General features: G+C 48.5%; 1 protein-coding gene across 3 annotated transcripts in view; it reads right to left on the bottom strand.

Moving 5' to 3' along the window:
• Positions 1 to 22,810, bottom strand: part of SGSM1 (small G protein signaling modulator 1) — a 120,482-nt gene that overhangs the window by 62,816 nt on the left and 34,856 nt on the right. For 2 of the 3 annotated variants that reach the window (XM_005567744.5, XM_005567746.5), the window contains exons 3-9: positions 20,813 to 20,888; positions 18,522 to 18,684; positions 15,273 to 15,425; positions 9,588 to 9,655; positions 9,207 to 9,352; positions 8,957 to 9,088; positions 4,585 to 4,709 (exon numbers count right to left, since the gene is read on the bottom strand). In XM_005567744.5, coding sequence (XP_005567801.2) covers positions 4,585 to 4,709; positions 8,957 to 9,088; positions 9,207 to 9,352; positions 9,588 to 9,655; positions 15,273 to 15,425; positions 18,522 to 18,684; positions 20,813 to 20,888 — 863 coding nt within the window. Of the gene's footprint in view, positions 1 to 4,584; positions 4,710 to 8,956; positions 9,089 to 9,206; positions 9,353 to 9,587; positions 9,656 to 15,272; positions 15,426 to 18,521; positions 18,685 to 20,812; positions 20,889 to 21,014; positions 21,191 to 22,810 lie in introns of those variants that run through there. The other variant, XM_065522345.2, reaches the window with a different exon arrangement.

The raw sequence follows: 22,810 nt of genomic DNA, 5'->3' as shown, positions 1-22,810 counted from the left end.
CAACATCCAGCTTTTTAGTGACATTTTCCCTGTAACACTGGGATACCTAGCTAGTGAGTGAGGATCGTGGCTGTGCAAGAGTGAGGCTGGCCGTGAAAAGAAAAAAGAGCTCCGGCTAGGCACGGTGGCTCACGCCTGTAATCCCAACACTTTGGGAGGCCAAGGTGGATGGATTACCTGAGGTCAGGAGTTCGAGACCAACTTGACCAACATGGAGAAACTCCGTCTCTACTAAAAATACAAAATTAGCCAGGCATGGTGGCACATGCCTGTAATCCCAGTTACTCGGGAGGCTGAGGCAGGAGAATTGCTTGAACCTGGGAAGCAGAGGTTGCAGTGAGCCAAGATCACGCCATTGCACTCCAGCCTGGGCCACAAGAGCAAAACTCTGTCTCAAAAAAAAAAAAAAAAAAAAGAGGCTCCTGCACAAGCTCAGACAAAAACCACCCCACTTCATTGCTTCTTGGTCCCCCAAGGGATGCTGGAGCTCCCGGGGCAAACCCCTTCCCCACACACCAACCTCCATATTTCTGACTCCTGCCATTTATCTTCCATTGAGCCTCAGGTTCTGGTGAGAATAACAAGGATAGACAGGAGTTCACAGCCCAGGGCTAGAGGCACCCCAGCTCCTAGGCAGTGACCTTAGAAGTTCTGATTCAGGGCCGGGCGCGGTGGCTCAAGCCTGTAATCCCAGCACTTTGGGAGGCCGAGACGGGCGGATCACGAGGTCAGGAGATCGAGACCATCCTGGCTAACACAATGAAACCCCGTCTCCACTAAAAATACAAAAAAATTAGCCGGGCGTGGTGGTGGCACCTGTAGTCCCAGCTACTCGGGAGGCTGAGGCAGGAGAATGGCGGGAACCCGGGAGGCGGAGCTTGCAGTGAGCCGAGATCGCGCCACTGCACTCCAGCCTGGGCGACAGAGCGAGACTCCGCCTCAAAAAAAAAAAAAAAAAAAAAAAAAAAAAGAAGTTCTGATTCAGCCAGAACTCAGTATCAAAGTGCCTACAAGGTGCCTGTTCACCAACAGGGAAAGATGATGCAGAAACACGGGTCCCCGATGATCTGCACTGGGGTGGGGCCTGGCAATCATCGGAGCCAATGCTTTTCCCAAAACACTAGCATCAGGTTTCCGGCCCACACAACCCTGGGCTCAAGTCCAAGCAACAAACAGGGTCCTCGCGCAGTTAAAGCTTTGACACTGGGTGCAAGATGCTTCAAGGTTTGAGGAGCCCCTGAAGATCCCCTGGGAATGCCTTCAATTCTAAGGAGACTGTCTCATCCTACTTCTCCACTTGATAAAAAGGGAACCCTGAGGCTCATTGAGGTGAAGTAACGTACCCCAGGTCATCCAGCAAGGTGAGAGTGGAGCAAAGGCTTGGTACCATAGCATATGTCCATCCATCTCCTTGCCCATTCATTGTCTTCCAGTAAAATGTAAGCTCTGAGAAGGTAGATTTTCCCCTCCTTTTCTACAACTGCTGTCTCCCTTTCATCTAGCACAGTGGCTGGCAGAGTAGGTGCTCAGTAAACATCCAGTGAATGAATCCAGGTCCCCTGACTTCCCTGGTTCATTTCACAAGGCTGATGTGAGCACCTACTATGTGCTACAAGCTGTGGTAGGTGCTGGGGATAATATGCGAACAAGACAGGACTCTTGCCTTTAAGGCACTGAACTCTTGAGAGCAAGATGGTAGGTATACAGGCACAGATCAACTGTGTAGTCACGCAGTCTTCTAAATGCTACAAAGGAGATTCAGGGCTTGTGTGATCTGGACTCAGCAGGGAAGTCAAAGAAGGCTTTAGACCAAGGCTTAAGATAAAGAGGCTAAGACGAGGTTCCAAGCCCAGAGCATGCCGGGGCCCCTCCCCTATTCTTCCATGATGGTCTTCTGATTAGAAACTCTAGAGTCTGGGAGGCCAAGGTGGGAGGCTTGCTTGAAGCCAGAAGTTCAAGACCAGCCTGGGCGACAAAATGAGACACCATCTCTATATAAAATAAAATAGAAATTTAAAAAATAAAAATAACCTTGTGAGGTGGCCGAGACGGGCAGATCACTTAAGATAAGATTGAGACCAGCCTGGCCGACATGATGAAAACCCATCTCTACTGAAAATACAAAAATTAGCTGGGTGTGGTGGCAAGTCCCTGTAATCTCAGCTACTCGGGAGGCTGAGGTGGGAGAATCGCTTGAATCCAGGAGGCGGAGGTTGCAGTGAGCCGAGATCGCATCACTGCATTCCAGCCTGGGCAACAGAGCGAGACAGTGTCTCAAAAAAACAAATAAATAAATAAGATAAAATATGAATAAATAAAATTAAAGTGTTTAAAAAGAGAGAGTAAGAGACTGCAGGGTCTGGCTGGAGCTGAATTATTGTGCCTAGCACAGGACCAATTGTCCTGTCCACTGACCAGCTCTGAGGACAGATGGTGACTCCTGCACAAGAAATGACCAGCTTAGAAAACATTTTTTTTTTTGAGACAGAGTCTCGCTTTATCATCCAGGCTGGAGTGCAGTGGCGCGATCTCAGCTCATTGCAACCTCCGTCTCCCGGGTTCAAGCAATTTTCTGCCTCAGCCCCCCGAGTAGCTGGGATTACAGGTGCCCGCCACCATGCCCAGCTAAGTTTTGTATTTTTAGTAGAAACGGGGTTTCACCATGTTGGTCAGGCTGGTCTTGAACTCCTGACCTCATGATACACCCACCTCAGCCTCCCAAAATGCTGGGATTACAGGCATGAGCCACCACGCCCAGTCTAGAGAACATTTTTCATCAGTACAAGGCCGGATGTTTCTTGAAAAGAGTCCATATTTTTTGAGATACACATTAAAATATTTACAGATGAAATCATATCATGTCTGCATGTCGCTTCAGAATAATTTATTTATTTTTGAGATGGAGTCTTGCTCTGTCACCCAGGCTGGAGTGCAGTGGCACGATCTCGGCTCACTGCAAGCTCTGCCTCCCAGGTTTATGCCATTCTCCTGCCTCAGCCTCCGGAGTAGCTGGGACTACAGACATCTGTCACCACACCTGGCTAATTTTTTGTATTTTTGGTAGAGACCAGGTTTCACTGTGTTAGCCAGGATGGTCTCGATCTCCTGACCTCATGATCCGTCCACCTCCACTTCCCAAAGTGCTGGGATTATAGGTGTGAGCCACCATGCCAGGCATATATATATATATATATATATATATATACACACACACACATATTTTTAAGACAGTCTCGCTCTGTTGCACAGGCTGGAGTGCAATGATACGATCTCAGCTCACTGCAACCTCTGCCTCCTTGGTTCAAGCAATTCTCCTGCCTCACCCTCCTCTGAGTAGCTGGGACTACAGGCATGCGCCACCATGCCCAGCTAATTTTTGTCTTTTTAGTAGAGATGGGGTTTCACCATGTTGGCCAGGCTGGTCTTGAACTCCTGACCTCATGATCCACCTGCCTCAGCCTCCCAAAGTGTTGGGATTACAGGTGTGAGCCACCGCACCTGGCCCAGAATAATAATATTCTGGAAGGAGGAAATGGGTTCGTGGCCATGAGGGCAGGGTGATGGGTACCTGAGTTCTATCTATCTTTAGGTTAAAAATCCTTTTTATTTTTTTTTTGAGACGGAGTCTTGCCCAGGCTGGAGTGCAGTGGCACAATCTCAGCTCACTGCAAGCTCTGCCTCCCGGGTTCACGCCATTCTCCTGCCTCAGCCTCCGAGTAGCTGGGACTATAGGCGCCCGCCACCACGCCTGGCTAGTTTTTTGTATTTTTAGTAGAGACGGGGTTTCACCATGTTAGCCAGGATGGTCTCGATCTCCTGACCTCGTGATCTACCCGCCTCGGCCTCCCAAAGTGCTGGGATTACAGGCTTGAGCCACCGTGCCCGGCCAAAAATTCTTAATTGTAAAATAATTTTTTAGGAGAGCAATAAAATGTAACATAAAAATAAGATTCAATGTGGACTTGGAGCAGGAAAAACCACTGCTTCTCCTCCCCACCCGCAGCCAAGCCTCCTCAAGCTGAAATATTTGAACCAGCCACACCTCTGCACCACGGCTTTATTTGTTCCTCCTAAAGTCTTCCCTAATTGGGCTGAAATCCAGGCACTGCAGCAGGAAATCCCGTCCCTGCATTCCTTTCAAGTGTGACTCGAAAGCCTTTCCTGGGTCTCATAAATCACAGGATTTCATGGCAGATGCAGCCCTGGACCAGACGCCTGCTAATACCTCCTGCCTTCCCTTTTTATTGAGTGATCGAGAAGGAGGACAGAGACTGAAGAATATTTGCCATTTGTAGGCTTAGGAGATCTCTGTAAAGATTTCTCCCTCTGGATGGTTTTGTCCAGGGCATTGCCAACTCCCATGCCTTAAGACTCTTCCAGCTGATTTCCAGATCCTCTCGAGCCTTTGAGTTTCCCAGGAGGCCACAGCTGCAGGGAGGCTGAGCCAAGTGACCCTAACAAGAAGGCAGAAGAGCGGGCAGAAGCAGGGGCTGGATACAAGCCTCCCCTCTCCCGGGGAGGAACTTCCTTGTGCTGAGGGGAGTGGAGGGACCCAAGGGACACAGAGCAGACGCAGTGCCCTACCTCTTCTCATAGTCCAGGTCCCCCACAGACCCGTTCATCAGCTGGTTGGGGGTCCACTTCAAGGTCATGACGTCAGCCGTCTGGTGCAGGGACAGGTACCCTGGCACAGCCTCCATGTCGTCCCTCTGCAGAGAGAGGAGGACTCAGGTCTGGTCATGGTGCTGGAGTCGCTGTGGACATAGGTCCTGGCCCATTTGACTCAAGAACACACATAATCGGAACTAAGAGGCTGGGTTAATCCCTTCAAGGCCCTGGCCACGTGGAAGACTCTAAAGCCTCCTTCCAGGTGGCCTTGCTAAGCAAAGCCATTTGCAGCCAACCTCCCAGGATGGGTTCTACATCATCCAGCTGTAAAAGCCTCCCACTCCCATCACTTTCACACTCTGACTTCCTTCTGATCTCGAGGGTCCCTGACCCCAGGTTCCTTCAGAGCCAGGAAGGAGGCCCTGCCCCACTGAAAATCATGCTTTTCAAAACAGAAGGCATTTATCTTGGCCAGGCTTAAGGGAGAAACAGATGGCAGCTGGGCTCTAGGGCCCTTCCCAGAGACAATACTCAGAAACCTCCTCCCAAAGACCCCCGCCACACTCCCCGCCCAGTAGCCGGTCCCTTTTCTCCCCTAGATTTACCTACAGGGATTCTCACCGGCTTTGTTTTATCCCAGGTGGGTGTGTGGGGAGGGCGATGTCACCATCCCCCCACCAAATTCACCCCAACATTTACTGAGCACCAAATGTGTCCCAAGCACGGCTCAGCCTTCACACGTACTGTCTTGATTTAACCCACGCGCTTACAACCCCAAGGGAGGAGCAGTGTAGTATTTCATCGATCCAAAGACACACATCTTGATTGTTCACTTTTTCATGTACCTGAAATGGGGGTGGGTCTTCTAATCACAACTGTGACGTGGCTGTCCTGCCTGACTGAACAGCCGTTCAAAGCATCATCATTTCAATTAAGTTTTGGACACGGTTGTTATTTCACATGTGGAATGTAGGTGCTATTTTAAATGTCTTCAAAAAGATTTGACCGCGATTCATCTTTGAATGGAAAACGTACTGTGCACATATGAAGGCTGGGAACGGAGCGGTAGAGTGCCTGCGTGATGCTGGCAAGACAGGCACGTATTCATCCCTGCAGGGAAGCCCACAAGTCCAGATTGTCTGTCTTCTTCTTCTTCTTTTTTTTTTTTTTTTTGAGATGGAGTCTTGCTCTGTTGCCAAGACTGAAGGGCAGTGGTGCGATTTCGGCTCACTGCAACGTCTGCTTCCCAGGTTCAAGTGATTCTTCTGCCTCAACCTCCCAAGTAGCTGGGATTACAGGCACCTGCCACCACGCCCGGCCAATTTTTGTATTTTTTTTTTTTTTTTTAGTAGAGATGGGGTTTCGCCATGTTGGCCAGGCTGGTCTCAATCTCCTGATCTCAGGTGATCCACGTGCGTTGGCCTCCCAAAGTCCTAGGATTACAGGCATGAGCCACTGCGCCCAGCCAAGATTTTCTTGTAAAGCAACAAACAAATACTTTACAGGACTTAAGAACCATCACAGCCTGGGTGCAGTGGCTCACGCCTGCAATCCCAGAGGTTTGGGAGGCTGAGGTGGGATAATTACCTGAGCCCAGGAGTTTTACATTAGCCTGGACAATGTAGCAAGACCCCATCTCTACAAAAAAAGAACTTAAAAATTAGCCAGGCATGGTGGTACACACCTGTAGTCCCAGCTGCTCAGGAGGCTGAGGTGGGAGGCTTGCTTGAGCCCAGGAGTTTGAGGTTGCAGTGAGCCATGATCACACCACTGCACTCCAGCCTGGGTGACAGTAAGACCTTGTCTCAAAAAAAAAAAAAAAAAAAAAAAGACAAAAAACAAAAAACATCCCCGAGATGAGAGTGGACATTCTTGCAAGAAATGCTGCACTTCCTGTGCTCCTGGATCAGGGACCACCAAACTTTTTGTGTAAAGGGACAAATAGGAAATATTTTTTGGATTTGTAAGCTATACAAGCTCAGCTGCAACCACTCAACTCTGCCAGCAAGGCCTGAAAGCAGTCATAGTCTGTAGCTGTATCCCAATAAAACTTTATTTGCAAAAACAAGTAGAGGCACAGATGATTGTTAACTCCTTCTCTTGATGGAACAGGAAACAACGTGTGGAAAAATGAGGGCACTGATGACTCTAAGTCGAAGAGTGATACAGAGGATGGAACTCTGAACTGGAAGAAGCTTGAAGAATATCTTAATTAATGTATTTCAATGACATTTTCCCTGTGTGTTACTTATAAAAGTGATATAGATTAAAAAACAAAACTACATCCATGTAAGTTTCAAAGACCTCTTTCAAAAAGCATAAGCTAAATTTTTTAAGTAGCAAAACAAAACAAAACGAAAACACTGTATATAATGATCTAAATAGCTTTTTTTCCTTTTTTTTTTCCGAGACAGTCTCGCTCTGTTTCCCAGTCTGGAGTGCAGTGGCCCAGTCTCGGCTCACTGCAACCTCCACCTCCTGGGTTCAAGCAATTCTGCCTCAGCCTCCCGAGTAGCTGGGACTACAGGCATGTGCCACCATACCCAGCTATTTTTTCCTATTTTCAGTAGAGACAGCGTTTCACCATATTGGCCAGGCTGGTCTTGGACTCCTGACCTTGTGATCCTCCTGCCTCGGCCTTCTAAAGTGCTGGGATTACTGGCATGAGCCAGCAATCCCTCTAAATAGCATTTTTAATTGGTTTAGATTACATTAAGAAACGGTGTATCTTAGGCTGAGCCCAGTGGCTCACGCCTGTAATCCCAGCACTTTGGGAGGCGGAGGTGGGTGGATCACAAGGTCAGGAGATGGATACCATCCCGGCTAACACGGTGAGACCCCGTCTCTACTAAAAATATAACAAATTAGCCGGGCATGGTGGCGGGCGCCTGTAGTCCCAGTTACTTGGGAGGCTGAGGCAGGAGAAAGGCGTGAACCCGGGAGGCGGAGCTTGCAGTCAGCCGAGATCGTGCCACTGCACTCCAGCCTGGGTGACAGAGTGAGACTCCGTCTGAAAACAATAAAAAAGAAAATGGTGTATCTTAAACTAGTGGCTTCTTAGATTTGCAGCAATCGGATTTTATACCCATTGTGATGCAGATATGGAGGCTCAGAGGAAAAAGTGACTTGCTCAAGGTCACTCAGTGATTAAAACTGACTACAGAGATGGAGTGGCTGATGGTTTTCCCTTTGCTTCCTCCCGCTGAGAGCCCAAACACCACAATGACCATGCAACCAAATGGCCCTAGGGAGGATACAGCCAAAGGGGACACTGCATGAAGGCAGGAACTACATATGCCTCACCTACCACCCATCCCTGCAGCCTAGCCGTGTAATGGGGCAGAGAAGGTGATTGAGTGATGGCACTGACTCTGGCACCAGCTGGCCTGAATTCAAATCATAACTGTCTGCACCTTACTTCACCTGTATAGCCCTCAGTATTACCATCTGATAATACTGAGGCCTGAAATAATGGTACCTGCCTCAAAGGGTCCTTGGGAGGTTTAAGAGTTAATACAGTTGAAAACATTTTACACAGTGCCTGACACATAGGGAAGCATCAAGAAATATTGGCCATGAGAATGAAGATCTTGACACCATATGCACCTAGCACATAGGAGGTCCAAGGAAATGTTTGCTGAATCAATGAGTGAGAACAAAAGTGAACAGATGGATAGAAGCCTGAGTATGCAGGTGAGTGAAGAGATGGACAGGAAAATAAATGGACAAATGGATGGATGGATGGATGGATGGATGGAAAGATGGGTCGATAAATGAATGTAAAGATGGGTGGATTGGCCGGGCACAGTGGCTCATGCCTGTAATCCCAGCACTTTGGGAGGCTGAGGCTGGCAGATCACGAGGTCAGGAGATCGAGACCATCCTGGCTAACATGGTGAAACCCCGGTCTTCACTAAATATACAAAAAATTAGCCGGGCGAGGTGGCAGGCGCCTGTAGTCCCAGCTACTCGGGAGGCTGAGGCAGGAAAATGGTGTGAACCTGGGAGGCGGAGCTTGCAGTGAGCTGAGATCGCGCCACTGCACTCCAGCCTGGACGACAGAGCGAGACTCTGTCTCAAAAAAAAAAAAAAAAAGATGGGTGGATGGATGGATGTGACAATGGGTGGATGGATGGATGTAACAATGGGTGGATGGATAGATGGATGTAAGGATGGGGGGATGTACATATAGATTGACGGATGAATGAATGTTGGGCGGATGGATGTGTGCATGGGTGAGTGGATAAATGGATGAATGGATTGGCAACCTGGAGCCAAAGAGGCCTCTTCCTCCATAACCTGGAGTGAGACCCTCGGTGCAAGATCTGGGCCCAAGATAACCTCTCACCGGCTGAACCAGAACGTTGTTTTTGCCATAGAGCAGGGTGGCACGGGAGTTCTGATGCAGGGACTCCACATAATCGCGGGCAGAGAGGGATGGCCGGTCGTCCATGCTGCCACTGGAATGCCTCTTCTGGATCTGGTAGAGCGTGAGGGGAGACAGAGGGATGAGACCTGAGGTGACCTTGAGGACTCCTACCCTGTTTCCTGCCCCCATGCAAGGTCCCTCCCACAGCCCCACCGTCTACCCCACTCACACAGAGCGCGGGACGCTTGGTGGGCGAGTCCTGCCGCACGTGGGAGCTGTGGATGCGGTGCCTCTGGACAAGTTCGTCAGCCGAGGGATCGGTCCAGAAGTGATCTGCAGTCTTCATCTTGGTGTACTCTAGGGCACAGGGCCCCACTGAGGGGCACGTGGGAGCTGGGAACCCACTGCCCCGGAAAGTCCTCCCGCTCATCTACCACCAGATGGCTGCCCACCTCACTACCCTCTCTTCCAGCCTGCCAGGACAGCGTGCATTTTGATGGGCGAGGCTGGAGAGGGGTGAGAGTGTCCCAGAGGAGTTGCCCCTGAGACTCAAGACCAGGGGTCTAGATGAAGCTCAGTTCCATCTAGAAGTGGTCACAGGACCACTTACCCAACAAAGACGCAAGGATGGGGCCGTCCACAGGGTCCATCAGGAGAGCTTCCTTCTCATAGTATTTACTAGCAAGAGGAGAAAATATGCAGGTTTGGATGGAGACCAGCAGAGGACGCACAATCCACAGACGAGAGTTCAATCCCCAGTGTCACTTGGTTACCACCCAGAGCCTCAGCTGCCCCATCTGTAAAATGGGGATCATAATAATATAGCTCATAGGGCTGACAGAAGGACTTTTCTTCTGTTTTGTTTTTAAAGATAAGGTCTTTCTCTGTCACCCAGGCTAGAATGCAGTGGCACAATCAAAGTGCACTGTAACCTCGAACTCCTGGGCTCAAGCGATCCTTCCACTTCAGCCTCCCGATTAGCTGGGGCTAGAGGCATGTGCCACCAGACCTGGCTAATTTTTTAATTTTTTGTAGAGACAGGGTCTTATTATGTTGCCCAGGCTGGTCTTGAATTCCTGGCCTCAAGTGATCCCACCACCTTGGCCTCCAAAGCACTGAGATTACAGGCATAAGCCACCATGACCAGCCTATTGGAAGGACTTTTGAAAGAAACAAAAAATTAAAGGCATTTAGCGGAGTGCTCAACATGTACATCCTTAACACATGGTCATGATAGAGCCTTTATAACAGTAACAGGAATAATAATTAATAGGTTGCAGAGGCCTGGCTGACTCTATCTGCCTCTACCACATCTTCCATTTGAGACAGGAAGTGACTTAGAGGCTCAGATGATGTCTGCCCTTCTATTACTGGGGCCACCAAATGCTGTTTAGCAGCAGTGGGTACTGAAAGGCTGTATAACAAGCTTTCCTGCCTTGATAACTAATATGGAGAGCACTGGTCTCAGATGCTCAAAAATGCCCCCTGGGATTTGGCTGTGAAGAATAACAAGTGATGCCATCTGATATGGTTTGGCCGTGTCCCCACCCAAATCCCAAATTGAATTGTATCTCCCAGACTTTCCACGTATTGTGGGAGCGACCCAGAGGAAGGTAATTCAATCATGGGGGCCGGTCTTTCCCATGCTATTCTTGTGATCCTGAGTAAGTCTCACGAGATATGATGGGTTTATCAGAGGTTTCTGCTTTTGCTTCTTCCTCATTTTTCTCTTGCCACCACCATGTAAGACGTGCCTTTTGCCTCCTACCATGATTCTGAGGCTTCCCCAGCTATGTGGAACTTTAAATCCAATTAAACCTCTTTTGGTTCCCAGTTTCAGGCATATCTTTATCAGCAGCATCAAAATGAACTAATACACCATCAATACAATGTTTGTGCTGAATGTTTCCACAACTGAGTTATCGTGTAGTAGTTTCTAATTCCTTGAAAACTCATACAGTCTAGAAACAAACAATTTTAGGATTGAAAAGGACCTTGTTCTGACCTCCCAAGGGATCTCAGGCCCAGAGAGGGTGTTGCGGGAAGTCAGGGACCCCAAACGGAGGGACTGGCTGAAGCCGCAGCAGAAGAACATAAATTGTGAAGATTTCATGGACATTTATTAGTTCCCCAAATTAATGCTTTTACAGTTTCTTACACCTGTCTTTACTGTAATCTCTGAACATAAATTGTGAAGATTTCATGGACAATTATCACTTTCCCAATCAATACCCTTGTGATTTCCTATGCCTGTCTTTACTTTAATCTCTTAATCCTGTCATCTCCTTCGTAAGCTGAGGAGGATGACCCTGCGGACCGTGTGGACCCTGTGATTGTATCAACTGCACAAATTGTTTGTAGAGCATGTGTGTTTGAACAATATGAAATCTGGGCATCTTAAAAAAAGAACAGGATAACAGTGATGTTCAGGGAACAAGAGAGGCAACTTTGAACTGGCTGCCAGTGAGCCGGACGGAACAGAGCTATATTTCTCCTCTTTCATAAGCAAATAGGAGAAATATCGCTGAATTCTTTTCCTCAGCAAGGAACAGCCCTGAGAAAGAGAATGCGCCCTGAAGGTAGGCTTATAGACGGCCCCTTTCAAGGCATCCCGTCCCATCTTTTATGGTCGAAGCCAAAGGGATGAAATAAGCCCCGGTCTCCTTTAGCGCTCCCAGGCTTATCAGGTGGAGGAAAATTCCCACCTAATAAATTTTGGTCAGACAGGTTGTCTGCTCTCAAACCCTGTTTCCTGATAAGATGTTATCAACGACAATGCCTGCCAAAACTTCATTAGCAATTTTAATTTCACCTCATCCGGTGGTCCTGTGATCTCGCCCTGCCTCCATTTGCTTTGTGATATTTTATTTTTTTTTTTATTATTTTTTTTTTTTTGAGACGGAGTCTGGCTCTGTCACCCAGGCTGGAGTGCAGTGGCGCGATCTCGGCTCACTGCAAGCTCCGCCTCCCGGGTTCACGCCATTCTCCTGCCTCAGCCGAGTAGCTGGGACTACAGGCGCCCGCCACCTCGCCCGGCTAGTTTTTTGTATTTTTTAGTAGAGACGGGGTTTCACCATGTTAGCCAGGATGGTCTCGATCGCCTGACCTCGTGATCCGCCCGTCTCGGCCTCCCAAAGTGCTGGGATTACAGGCTTGAGCCACCGCGCCCGGCCTGTGATATTTTATTACCTTGTAAAGTATGTGATCTCTGTGACCCACACCCTATTCGTGCACTTCTTCCCCTTTTGAAAATAGCTAATAGAAACTTGCTGCTTTTATGGCTCGGGGAACATCACGGATCCTGCCAACATGAGATGTCTGCCCCGGACACCCAGCTTTAAATTTCTCTTTCTTGTGCTCTTTCCCTTTATTTCTCAACCCAGTCAAGATACTTAGGAAATAGAAAATAACCCATGTTAAACATCGGGAGTGGGTTCTCCCAAAAGAGGGTAAGTGATTTAGTTGCTGGAGGCCATACGGCAGGCAGATACAGGCTTGGGCTGAGCCCACCTGCCTCAACTCTTGCCAGCATCCAGCAGAAAGTAAAGGACACGGGATCTGGAGTGACACAGAGTGGGTCGGAGCCCAGCTATGCCACTCCCTGCCTTGCTGTGTGTCGCTGGACAAGTGAGAGCCCTCTCTGAGCTTTGGTCCTCAGCTGTAAAATGGGAGGAAGTATAGAACTCAAATGCCTGGGTTGTTGGAAGGATTCAATGACAACTTGCTTACATAGCACAGCACAGAGCCCAACATCAGGAAATCCTCACGAAATGGTGGCAACATCACTGTAATCTTACCCCCTGAGAGTCTTCCATCAACTGGAATATTGTATGAGCCAGAATTGACATGCTCTGGACTTATTCAATATCAAGGTTGTACATTTTGGCATCAAATCTGAAGATAACACATTAAGAAACTTTTCACTTTGCCACCACTCAGTTTCTAAAAATCAGCAGAATTACATGATCAAAACCCTCAAACATGCTGCCTCAAAAATGAGTAGGTAGGGCTCTCAAAATAAATAAAAAAAGGCCAGGCACAGTGGCTCATGCCTGTAATCCCAGCACTTTGGGAGGCCAAGGTGGGAGGATCACCTGAGGCCAGGAGTTCGAGACCAGTCTGCCCAATATGGTGAAACCCTGTCTCTACTAAAAATACTAAATTAGTCTGGCGTGGTGGTGCATGCCTGTAAAACCAGCTACTTGGGAGGCTGAGGCATGAGAATCACTTGAACATGGGAGACAGAGGTTGCAGTGAGTCAAGACTGCGCCATTGTACTCCAACCTGGGCGACAGAATGAGACTCCATCTCAAAAAATAAAAATAAATTTTAAAATTAGCAGGTAGCGTTGGAACCGAGGTGTGACTGTAAAAAGTAGCTGAAGGGGCCGGGCGCGGTGGCTTAAGCCTGTAATCCCAGCACTCCGGGAGGCTGAGGCGGGCGGATCACGAGGTCAGGAGATCGAGACCATCCTGACTAACATGGTGAAACCCCGTCTCTACTAAAAATACAAAAAAAAATTAGCCGGGCGTGGTGGTGGGCACCTGTAGTCCCAGCTACTCGGGAGGCTGAGGCAGGAGAACGGCATGAACCCGGGAGGTAGAGCTTGCAGTGAGCCAAGATCGCGTCACTGCACTCCAGCCTGGGTGACAGAGCAAGACTCCATCTTAAAAAAAAAAAAAAAAAAGAAGCTGAAAGGAGTTTCTTTGGGGTGATGAGGTTTATTTTGGAATAATTCTGTATCCTGATGGTGGTGTGGGTTATATGAAACTATACATGTGTTAAAGTGTCATAGAACTGTATAAAAAAAATTGAGTACCTATAAAAATTGATGAAATCCAAAAAAGTTTTGCGGTTAGTTAATAGTATTGTACCAATGTCAATTTCCTGGTTTTGATCATGGCACTATGGGTATGTAAAATGTTATCATTGAGGTTAGGCAATTAGTACTCTCTGTACTAATTTTGTAACTTCTATGTAAATCTAAATTAAAAATAAAAAGTTGAAATGAAAAGAAAGCAGGTTGACATTGCTTCTCAAATAAATTACTAATTCCCTTTGACCAACTGAATCAGCAGGTCATATGCTCAAGGTCATATGCCAAAGGCAATAATTAAAGAGGCCCAGAAACCTTCATGGGGCAGGAGGCAGAGACATGCTATTACTACACGGTGAATAGTGAACTGGAGATCCAGAGCTTGGATTTCTTGCATTTTCTCTCCTGTCTCTAGGCCTCTGCACCTGCTACTCCCTCCACCAGAAACACTTTGTTCCCCATCCCATCACCTGGCTAATGCCTCCGTGCTCTTCAAATGGAGGCTTAACTGTTGCGCCATCCAGGACACTTTCCCTGACCACCAGGAGAAAATAATCACCACCACCACGCCCCCTTGGAACATCCATCACGTATTATCACCATGACTGTTTGCTGGTTTTCCTTGCAAGCACATGAACTTCGTGAGAGGGATTTTTCTCGCCACTTTCATGCATATTTTCCTTGCAAAGGGGCAAAGAATGATAACAAAAACATCCACTGTGTGAAGATGTGGTTAAGCCAGCACTTTTATATTCTGAAAGATGGCGAGATTCTGAGATATTACACACACACTCTCTCTCTCTCTCCCCCACCCCACTGTTCCTGCCACCTCTTGGGGGCTGGAGAGGCACGCTGGCCACGAGGAGTGTCAGGTGATAAATTCTTCCATGGCTCTTGAGATGATGTACAAGCTCTGTAACATGACAGGCATCACCACTGTATCCCTGATGTCTAGGTTAGTGCCAGTACACAGCAGGTCCTCATTAAATATTTGCTGGATGAATGAATGCATGGATGAATGGTTACCCAAGAGGGTTCATACTATAAAACTTTCACATCAGATTAATCTAAGCTAGTGGAGAAAATGTAGAAAGGCTCACCATGCATTTTCAAAATGCTGTATATTTACCAAATTCCCTTCTCACTTCTCTGGAGTATTGGGAATCGCCATGCCATTTACCAAAGGAGATTAACAGGCACAGAGAGGCTAAGCAACTCTCTAGGGCCACACAGTGATTGAGTGGAGTAATCCACAGGAGAAGGAAGAAACTCAGGATCCCTATACTCCACCCTAAATCCGAAGACCTTGCACTGCCATTAAGCTCTTGAATCTACCCAGTGTTCAGGCATTTAATCCCTTTCAAACTTAGTGGCTGTCAAAGAGAAAAAGAAAGCAGCTTTGTGTGAGGGGATGCAATTCCCACGACGGCCAGCAGGTGGGGGCAGAGCATGGCCAGGTATTGGGTCTTTCCCTCTCACCTGCTGTTTTCCACAAGGTAATGCACAATTTTGTCCAGGACCTTCTCAAACAAGGCCGTGCGAATCCACAGATGCTTGATGGCAAGTGGGGACAAGCTGGGCAGCTTCGGCAGCTTACGCACATTCTCCTGGAGGCCCTGGATCTGGTTTCTCCTTCAAGACCAATGAGAGAGAGGAATAAATACTCACAAGAGCAAATCCACACAGGACTAATTGGCAAATGGGAGAATGTTCAATCTCTCGGGAAAATGAAGGAATGGCAGCTAAACCACAAGAGCCCATATTGCTGCTAGCAAGCTGGTCAGGAGTTAAAAAAATAATAATACCCAATGAATGTGCAGATGTGGTTAAACAGACACTTTCCTACACTGCCAAAGGGCAAGCCAGATTCTCATACGGATATCCCCCTGCCTCTCTCTCCTGGAAAGGAGTGCTGGCCAAGAAGAGTCCTGGAGTGTAGATCCTTCATTGGGTCTCCAGTGCACTTGGGAAGCAAGCTCTTCAACATGACTGGCAGAGAGCTACAAGACCTTGCCCCACTCATCTCTCCAACAATCTCCTTACCACTAACCCTTATCACTCCATGATCCAGCCAGACAGAGGTATGTGCAGATGCCTGAGGGCACCAGAGTCTCATCTGAAGCCTTTCCCTGGGCTGCCGCTTCTTCCGGGTTCCCTCCCCACCCATTCCCAGGCTGATCCCTCTCACTGTTTAGGTCTCAGCGAGGGCTTCGCCTCCTACATACAGGAAGCTCTCCTGGACCAATCAAAGCTGGTCTGTGCTCTGTCAGCCTCTGGAGCTGAGCTCCCTGCTCACTTTTCTGTCTTCCCCTCTATGCTGTGATCTTGAGGATATGAAATTGGCAACTTATTTTGTTGTTGTTGTTTTGAGATGGAGTTTCACTCTTATTGTCCAGGCTGGAGTGCAATGGCACAATTTTGGCTCACCGCAACCTCTGCCTCCCGGGTTCAAGCGATTCTCCTGCCTCAGCCTCCTGAGTAGCTGGGATTAGAGGCATGCACCACCACACCCAGCTAATTTTGTACTTTTAGTAGAGATGGGGTTTCTCCATGTTGGTCAGGCTGGTCTCCAACTCCCGACCTCAGGTGCTCTGCCTGCCTTGGCCTCCCAAAGTGCTGACTACAGGCGTGAGCCACCGCACCTGGCCGCAACTCATTTTTTTTTTTTTTTAAATAAAATACTTACTGAGAGTCTACCATGTGGCAAGCACGGGCCCTCTTCGTGTTTATATCTCCAGGGCCCAGCACAGTGGCTGACATATAGAGGAGGCTTAGTAAATGTTTATGAATGAGGCCGGGCGCGGTGGCTTAAGCCTGTAATCCCAGCACTCCGGGAGGCTGAGGCGGGCAGATCACGAGGTCAGGAGATCGAGACCATCCTGACTAACATGGTGAAACCCCGTCTCTACTAAAAAATACAAAAAACTAGCTGGGCGTGGTGGTGGGTGCCTGTGGTCCTGGCTACTCGGGAGGCTGAGGCAGGAGAATGTGTAAACCCGGGAGGCGGAGCTTGTAGTGAGCTGAGATCTGGCCACTGTACTCCAGCCTGGGCGACAGAGCGAGACCCCATCTCAAAAAAAAAAAAAAAAAAAAAGTTTATGAATGAGTGATTGCATATATGAATAAATGCTTCTCCCTTACCACTTGCACAGGCATCTCTAATTCCTCCATTAGGAGGGTGACAAATCTAATCCTTTAAGAAGTTATCTGCAAACACCTGGGAACTTAGCAGATGGACTGGAAGGTACTCAAAGACCAGTTGGCTGAGAAGTCATTCCAAATGGGAGTTGACAGAGCCAAATCCTTAGCTCTGACCACCATACCGTTCTGGCCAGCAGCCCTGGGGAGGCAGGGCCTGAAACGCAAGCAAAGGGCCATTCTCATCCAGTGAAGTGGAGTGACCACCCACAACAGAGTCTGCAAACATAGGACATGCTTGTATGCTTGTCTCTTCCCTGCCCTTGCCCTTGACAGACATGACCAATCAATCCATGTGCTTTTCCCCAGAACACCCAATCATAGCTTCAGAACCACAGTACATTCCTCTGGGAAGCCACTAGACCAAATTTGTTGCCAGGAGTTGAAACCAAATTTGTCATCCCTGACCAGGCTGTAGTATAGACTGGGGGTTTGGCTGTGCAGACAGGACCTCCCAGGGAGTGGCTCTGGCTGAAAGTGCTCACATGCACACATTCTGTCCTTGAGCCTCCCCCTAACACATACCACCAGCCACCAAGACGAGGGAGGGAAGCCACCTCTCCCCTTCAAAGGTTACTTCAATATAAGGGTTTTTTTTTTTTAACTTTTTTTTTGAGAAGGAGTCTTGTCTGTTGCCCAGGCTGGAGTGCCATGGCACGATCTCAGCTCACTGCAACCTTCATCTCCCAGGTTCAAGCAATTCTCCTGCCTCAGCCTCCCGAGTAGCTGGGATTACAGGCGCCTGCCACCATGCCCAGCTAACTTGTATATTTTTAGTAGAGACGGGGTTTCACCATGTTGGCCAGGCTGGTCTCGAACTCCTGACCTCAGGTGATCCACCAGCCTCAGCCTCCCAAAGTGCTGGGATTACAGGTGTGAGCCACCACACCCAGCCGGGTTTTTTTTTTAACTTCTAATCAGTGTATTTGAATGTGTTACAATATGCCTATTGATATGTGGCCCTCGTGTCTGGTCCACACAGACAGAGACCATATTGGTTCTATCAAACTTTGGTTGCCTTGCATTTAGAATGGGCCGTGGCTCCCAGTAGGCTCTCACTTAACAGTTGTTTCTTGGGCATCTACCAGGTGCTAGACACTGGCCCAGATGCTTGAGACATAATGGGAGAAAACAGATCTAGTTGCCTGCTCTCATGGAGTTCAGCATCAAGTGAGATAGACAACAATCAAACAAACCTGACATGAATAACTACAGATGTCCAATCAACAACAACTGGGAGGAAAATAAACAGGGCGATATCGAAGAGAACATGGAGGGGTGGAATTTTCTGAGCTAACGGAAGGTCTGAATGATGGCAAGAAAGCAGCTACGGATGATCAGATGGGTGAGTCTGGTGGAGGGTTAGGCACATGCAAAGACCCTGGGGTGAGAAAGAGTCTGGTGGGTTTGAGGAGCAGGATAGGGAGTGAAGAGAGTGCCCGGGGATTCAGGCTCTCTTGGGGCCCAGGGAGGACTGTGGACTATTCTCTGGGGAGCTGCTCCCACCTGTGCCCCACACTTTGCACTCACGCGCTCTCAATCAGCTGCTCCAGGTCTTGCACCTTGCGGCTCAGATCCTCAGCCGGCGGGAAGCTCTTGCCCACTTTCATAAAGAGGGCTGCGATCTTGTTGCTGCGTAGAAAGCCGGCCGCCCGCCGCCGAAGCCCGTGTAGGACGCAGGCCTCCACAGCCGCTGCGGGGACATGGCAGTCAGCAGGCCCTGCCCTGCCCTGCCCATGCTCCCCAGCACCCAGCGTGTCCCAGAGCTTCTGTCAGACACAGGAACCTTGGAGAGCCCTCTCAATCTTCTTACCCTCTGTCTTAGCCAAGAGATGGGAAGCTCACACTTGTATAGGTGCATAATCAACGTTTATTGAAAAAGTGATTACATAAGAAGTACTCTTTATTAGGCATCTGCTGGGTGTCAGATAATTGTTAAAATTTACCTTTCCTAATTCTTGTGACAAAAACCATGAAGTAAGAGCTCTAAAGAGCAAACCAGCGCTCTCAGGGGGCAGAGCTTGACCAAGGTTATGCTATGTGCAAGGAGAAATATTGACAAGTTTTGGTCTCATCATTTTGGGTTTTTTTTTTGTTTTTGTTTTGTTTTTTTACGTTAGAAAACAGTTTGTCTTGAATGAATGATCAAATATTGCCTAATCTGCCCACAGATTTAAAATATTCCTGGAGATGATCTCTTAGATATCTTACTTTTAACTTATATATGCAGTACTTTTCATTTGCTTATGGTGATGTAAGTGAGCTGTCTATTCAGACTTTGTAGACATTGTTTAATCCTTCCTGACAACGGCTTATAAGAAACAACGGACAAAAGAAACCTCAAGGAGGTTCTTCAGGTTTCATTTAGTGCCATCAAATTTCTCCCACCCAAATACTTTTGAGTAGAGCTACCGAATTATTATACTATTTTTATCACTTTTATTCCTCTAAGTTAATTGGTAAGTATGCTAGCAAGTCTTAAGATGGACATGCATGCAATTTTATTTGGAAATAAAAATATTCGGGAACACACAAAAAGCTGGGAATACAAATATATATATATACACACATACATATATGTATCTAATTATGTGTGTGTGTATGCGTGTACAGCTATATGCTTACATAAAGACATCCCACTTAAAAAAATAAGATCTTCATTTTGGGAGGCCAAGGAGAGAGGAATGTTTGAACCTAGGAATTCAAGACCAGCCCTGACAACACGGCAAGACTCTGCCTTTACAGAAAATTTAAACATTTGCCAGGTGTGGTGGCACATACTTGCGGTCCCAGCTACTCGGGAAGCTGAGGTGGGAGGAACGCTTGAGCCTAGGAGGTTGAAGCTGCAGTGAGCTGTGATTGCGCCACTGCACTCCAGCCTAGGTAACAGAGTGAGATCCTGTCTCAAAAAAAGAAAAAATAGAAAGATCTTGCCCAAAGTCAATTCAAGAAAGTGGCAGAGGTGGATCCAGGTCTGCCTGGCTGAAAAGGGGGTGAACTGAGGTCCGTGGCCTCCCAGGACACGGTGTGTGCTCAGCATGTTGTGGGCCCCGTGGGGTGGTGCCCCCAGCCATTTGGACGGCAGCTGATGGGCTGGCCAGCTGTCCTAGCTCAGGCCTCTCCACAGGACCAAGATCACGGGAGGGGAATTCGAACACGTCCTTCATTATGAGACACTCCAATTATTAAATTAAGACATTTTCAGGGAGACAGAAAGACAGACTACCACTTCTATGTACACACTGATAATCCTGACCTCAGAGACACTCAGAACCCATCTCTACCATTCTTAAAGTACAGCAAGAGCCTGGCCATGGGGTTATTTCTGGAAGCTTGTGAGCAGAGCTGGTTCAAGGAGACATGTCTGAGTCACGCTCTGAGCCCTGGGCCTGCCTGCTTTGCTGAGCCAGATGGACATGACCCTTCAGGCTATGTCACAGGCTCTTAGTTCCCTTTTTTAAAAAGTCCCCATTTACCCTCTCCCTTTACCTAGCAATAGCCACAGGCAGAATGATGGACAGGGAGCCCATTCCTCAGACGCAAGACCGTGTGTCACTTGAGGCACGGTCAGTGTGAACGGTGCCCACGGGGAGGGGAAGACAATCAACTCCTCCAGTGTTAACCACACTGACCTCTTCATGGGGTACAGAAGTCATTTTTAATTGTTTATCTACACTGTTCTGTATTTTCAAATTCTCCAGTGGAGTCCCCCTTTGGAATCCAAAACTAACTTCAGAGTCATAAAGCAAAACAGTGGCTCAAAGACGCCACTTCCCCGAGGCGGCCCACAAAGAAGCCACTTTCCCAGGCCATAGACTCACCACAGAAGGAGATGATGTGGCTGCTGTCTTCGTGGACAAACTTGCGTGTCACAGCCTCCTCCATGATCTGCTTCACCTGGAAGGCAGAGGTGACCGGAGGGGAAGAGGTCCAAGGTGACCAAGGTGACCTGGGTGTAGGGGCCCCAAAAGGGCTGCACTGCTCCCCACAAGGCCTTTCGGGCCGTTTGGGATATTTTGATACCTGCTTTCCTTCCCCCTCCTCGCCTTGTCTTTTGGAGGTCTGACGCCTGCTTCCCGTTTTATCTGAGCTCCATGCTTCCCATTTCATCAATTATTTGTTCAGGTCCTTTGCATAGCAGGCTGCTGCTTCTCTTAGGGTTCACATAAAATGTCATCTCCTGGCCGGGCGCGGTGGCTCAAGCCTGTAATCCCAGCACTTTGGGAGGCCGAGACGGGCGGATCACGAGGTCAGAAGATCGAGACCATCCTGGCCAATACGGTGAAACCCCGTCTCTACTAAAAAATGCAAAAAACTAGCCGGGCGAGGTGGCGGCGCCTGTAGTCCCAGCTACTCGGGAGGCTGAGGCAGGAGAATGGCGTGAACCCGGGAGGCGGAGCTTGCAGTGAGCTGAGATCCGGCCACTACACTCCAGCCTGGGCCACAGAGCGAGACTCCGTCTCAAAAAAAAAAAAAAAAGTCATCTCCTTTCCTGACCACACTGTCTAAGGCAGACCCCTCCCCAATCCCATCCCCTATCTTAGTTCCTGTAGGGCACGCACCACTATTCCCATTCTTTTTTTTTTTTTTTTTTTTTTTTTTCAGATAGAGTTTTGCTCTTGTGGCCCTGGTTGGAGTGCAATGGCGCGATCTCGGCTCACTACAACCTCCGCCTCCCGGGTTCAAGCCATTCTCCTGCCTCTGCCTTCCAAGTAGCTGGGATTACAGGCGCCCGCCACCACGTCTGGTTAATTTTTCTATTTTTAGTAGAGAAGGGGTTTCACTATGTTGTCTTGAACTTCTGACCTCAAGTGATCCGCCCGCCTCGGCCTCCAAAAGTGTTGGGATTACAGGGGTGAGCCGCCGTACCCAGTCTACCACTATTCCCATTTTATTTGTTGATTTGTTGACCGTCTGTTTCTCTCTTCTAGAATTTAAGTTCCACAAGGGCGGAAACTTCATCTGCCTCATTCACTGCTGAATTTGCACAGCCTAGAACAGTGCCTGGCACAGGGCAGATGCTCAATCAACATTTTCTAAATGACTGGATGAATGAATGAATCAGTGTATGAATGAAAGAATAAGATATATAAAGGAATCGAGAAAGTGCAGGGTAAAAAAACTGCCCTGGAATCAGGTAGACCTGAGTTCAAATCCCAGCTTGGAGACCTCCCAAACGGGTTTCTGATCTTATTTTGGGAAATGGACGCTCAGCGAGATAAAGGCACTTACCCAGGTAGGCAGAGCTGGCTGACAGAGACAGGTTCCAGCTCGAGACAGACACCCAGGCCGTGTGCTCTTCCCAGCGCACTCGCTCCCTCAAGAATTCTCACCTGAGTGCCTGTAATGTGCCAGGCACAGGGACACAGTGCCGAAGGGCAGCTGTGCCTCTGCTTGTGGTGTCGATCCTCTGGCAGCCTGAACACCCTTCTGCTTCACTGGATTCTGGGCCCGATTCTGCCCAGAGTCACCGTGGGATTTAAGCAAGGTCCGTCTCCTCTCTGGGCCTCAGTTACCCCACTTTGAGGTTGAGGAGGTTGGAAAACACAATCCCAAAGGCCTGTTTCAGCTCTACATCACCCTGAGGGTTCTGATGTTGGGGTAAATAAAGCAAAGTTCTGAGTTACCCCCACCCAGTGGGTTCCCATGCCCTTTCCCACTGTCCTGTGGCCCGTCCAGACTCCACCAGGCCAGCACATCCATGCATCCATCTGAGAGCTGTTCTAGGCCCTCCCTGCCCACTCTCCCTGCCTTCTGGTTCCCTCCGGGAGTTGAACACAGAGTTCGGTGCATCCCTGTCCATCTTCTCTGCAGAAACA

Source organism: Macaca fascicularis, chromosome 10 (genome assembly GCF_037993035.2).
Source record: "Macaca fascicularis isolate 582-1 chromosome 10, T2T-MFA8v1.1".
NCBI lineage: Eukaryota > Metazoa > Chordata > Mammalia > Primates > Cercopithecidae > Macaca > Macaca fascicularis.
The sequence above is the reverse complement of the archived record's forward strand: the minus strand, read 5'-3'. Positions and strand labels throughout refer to the sequence as shown.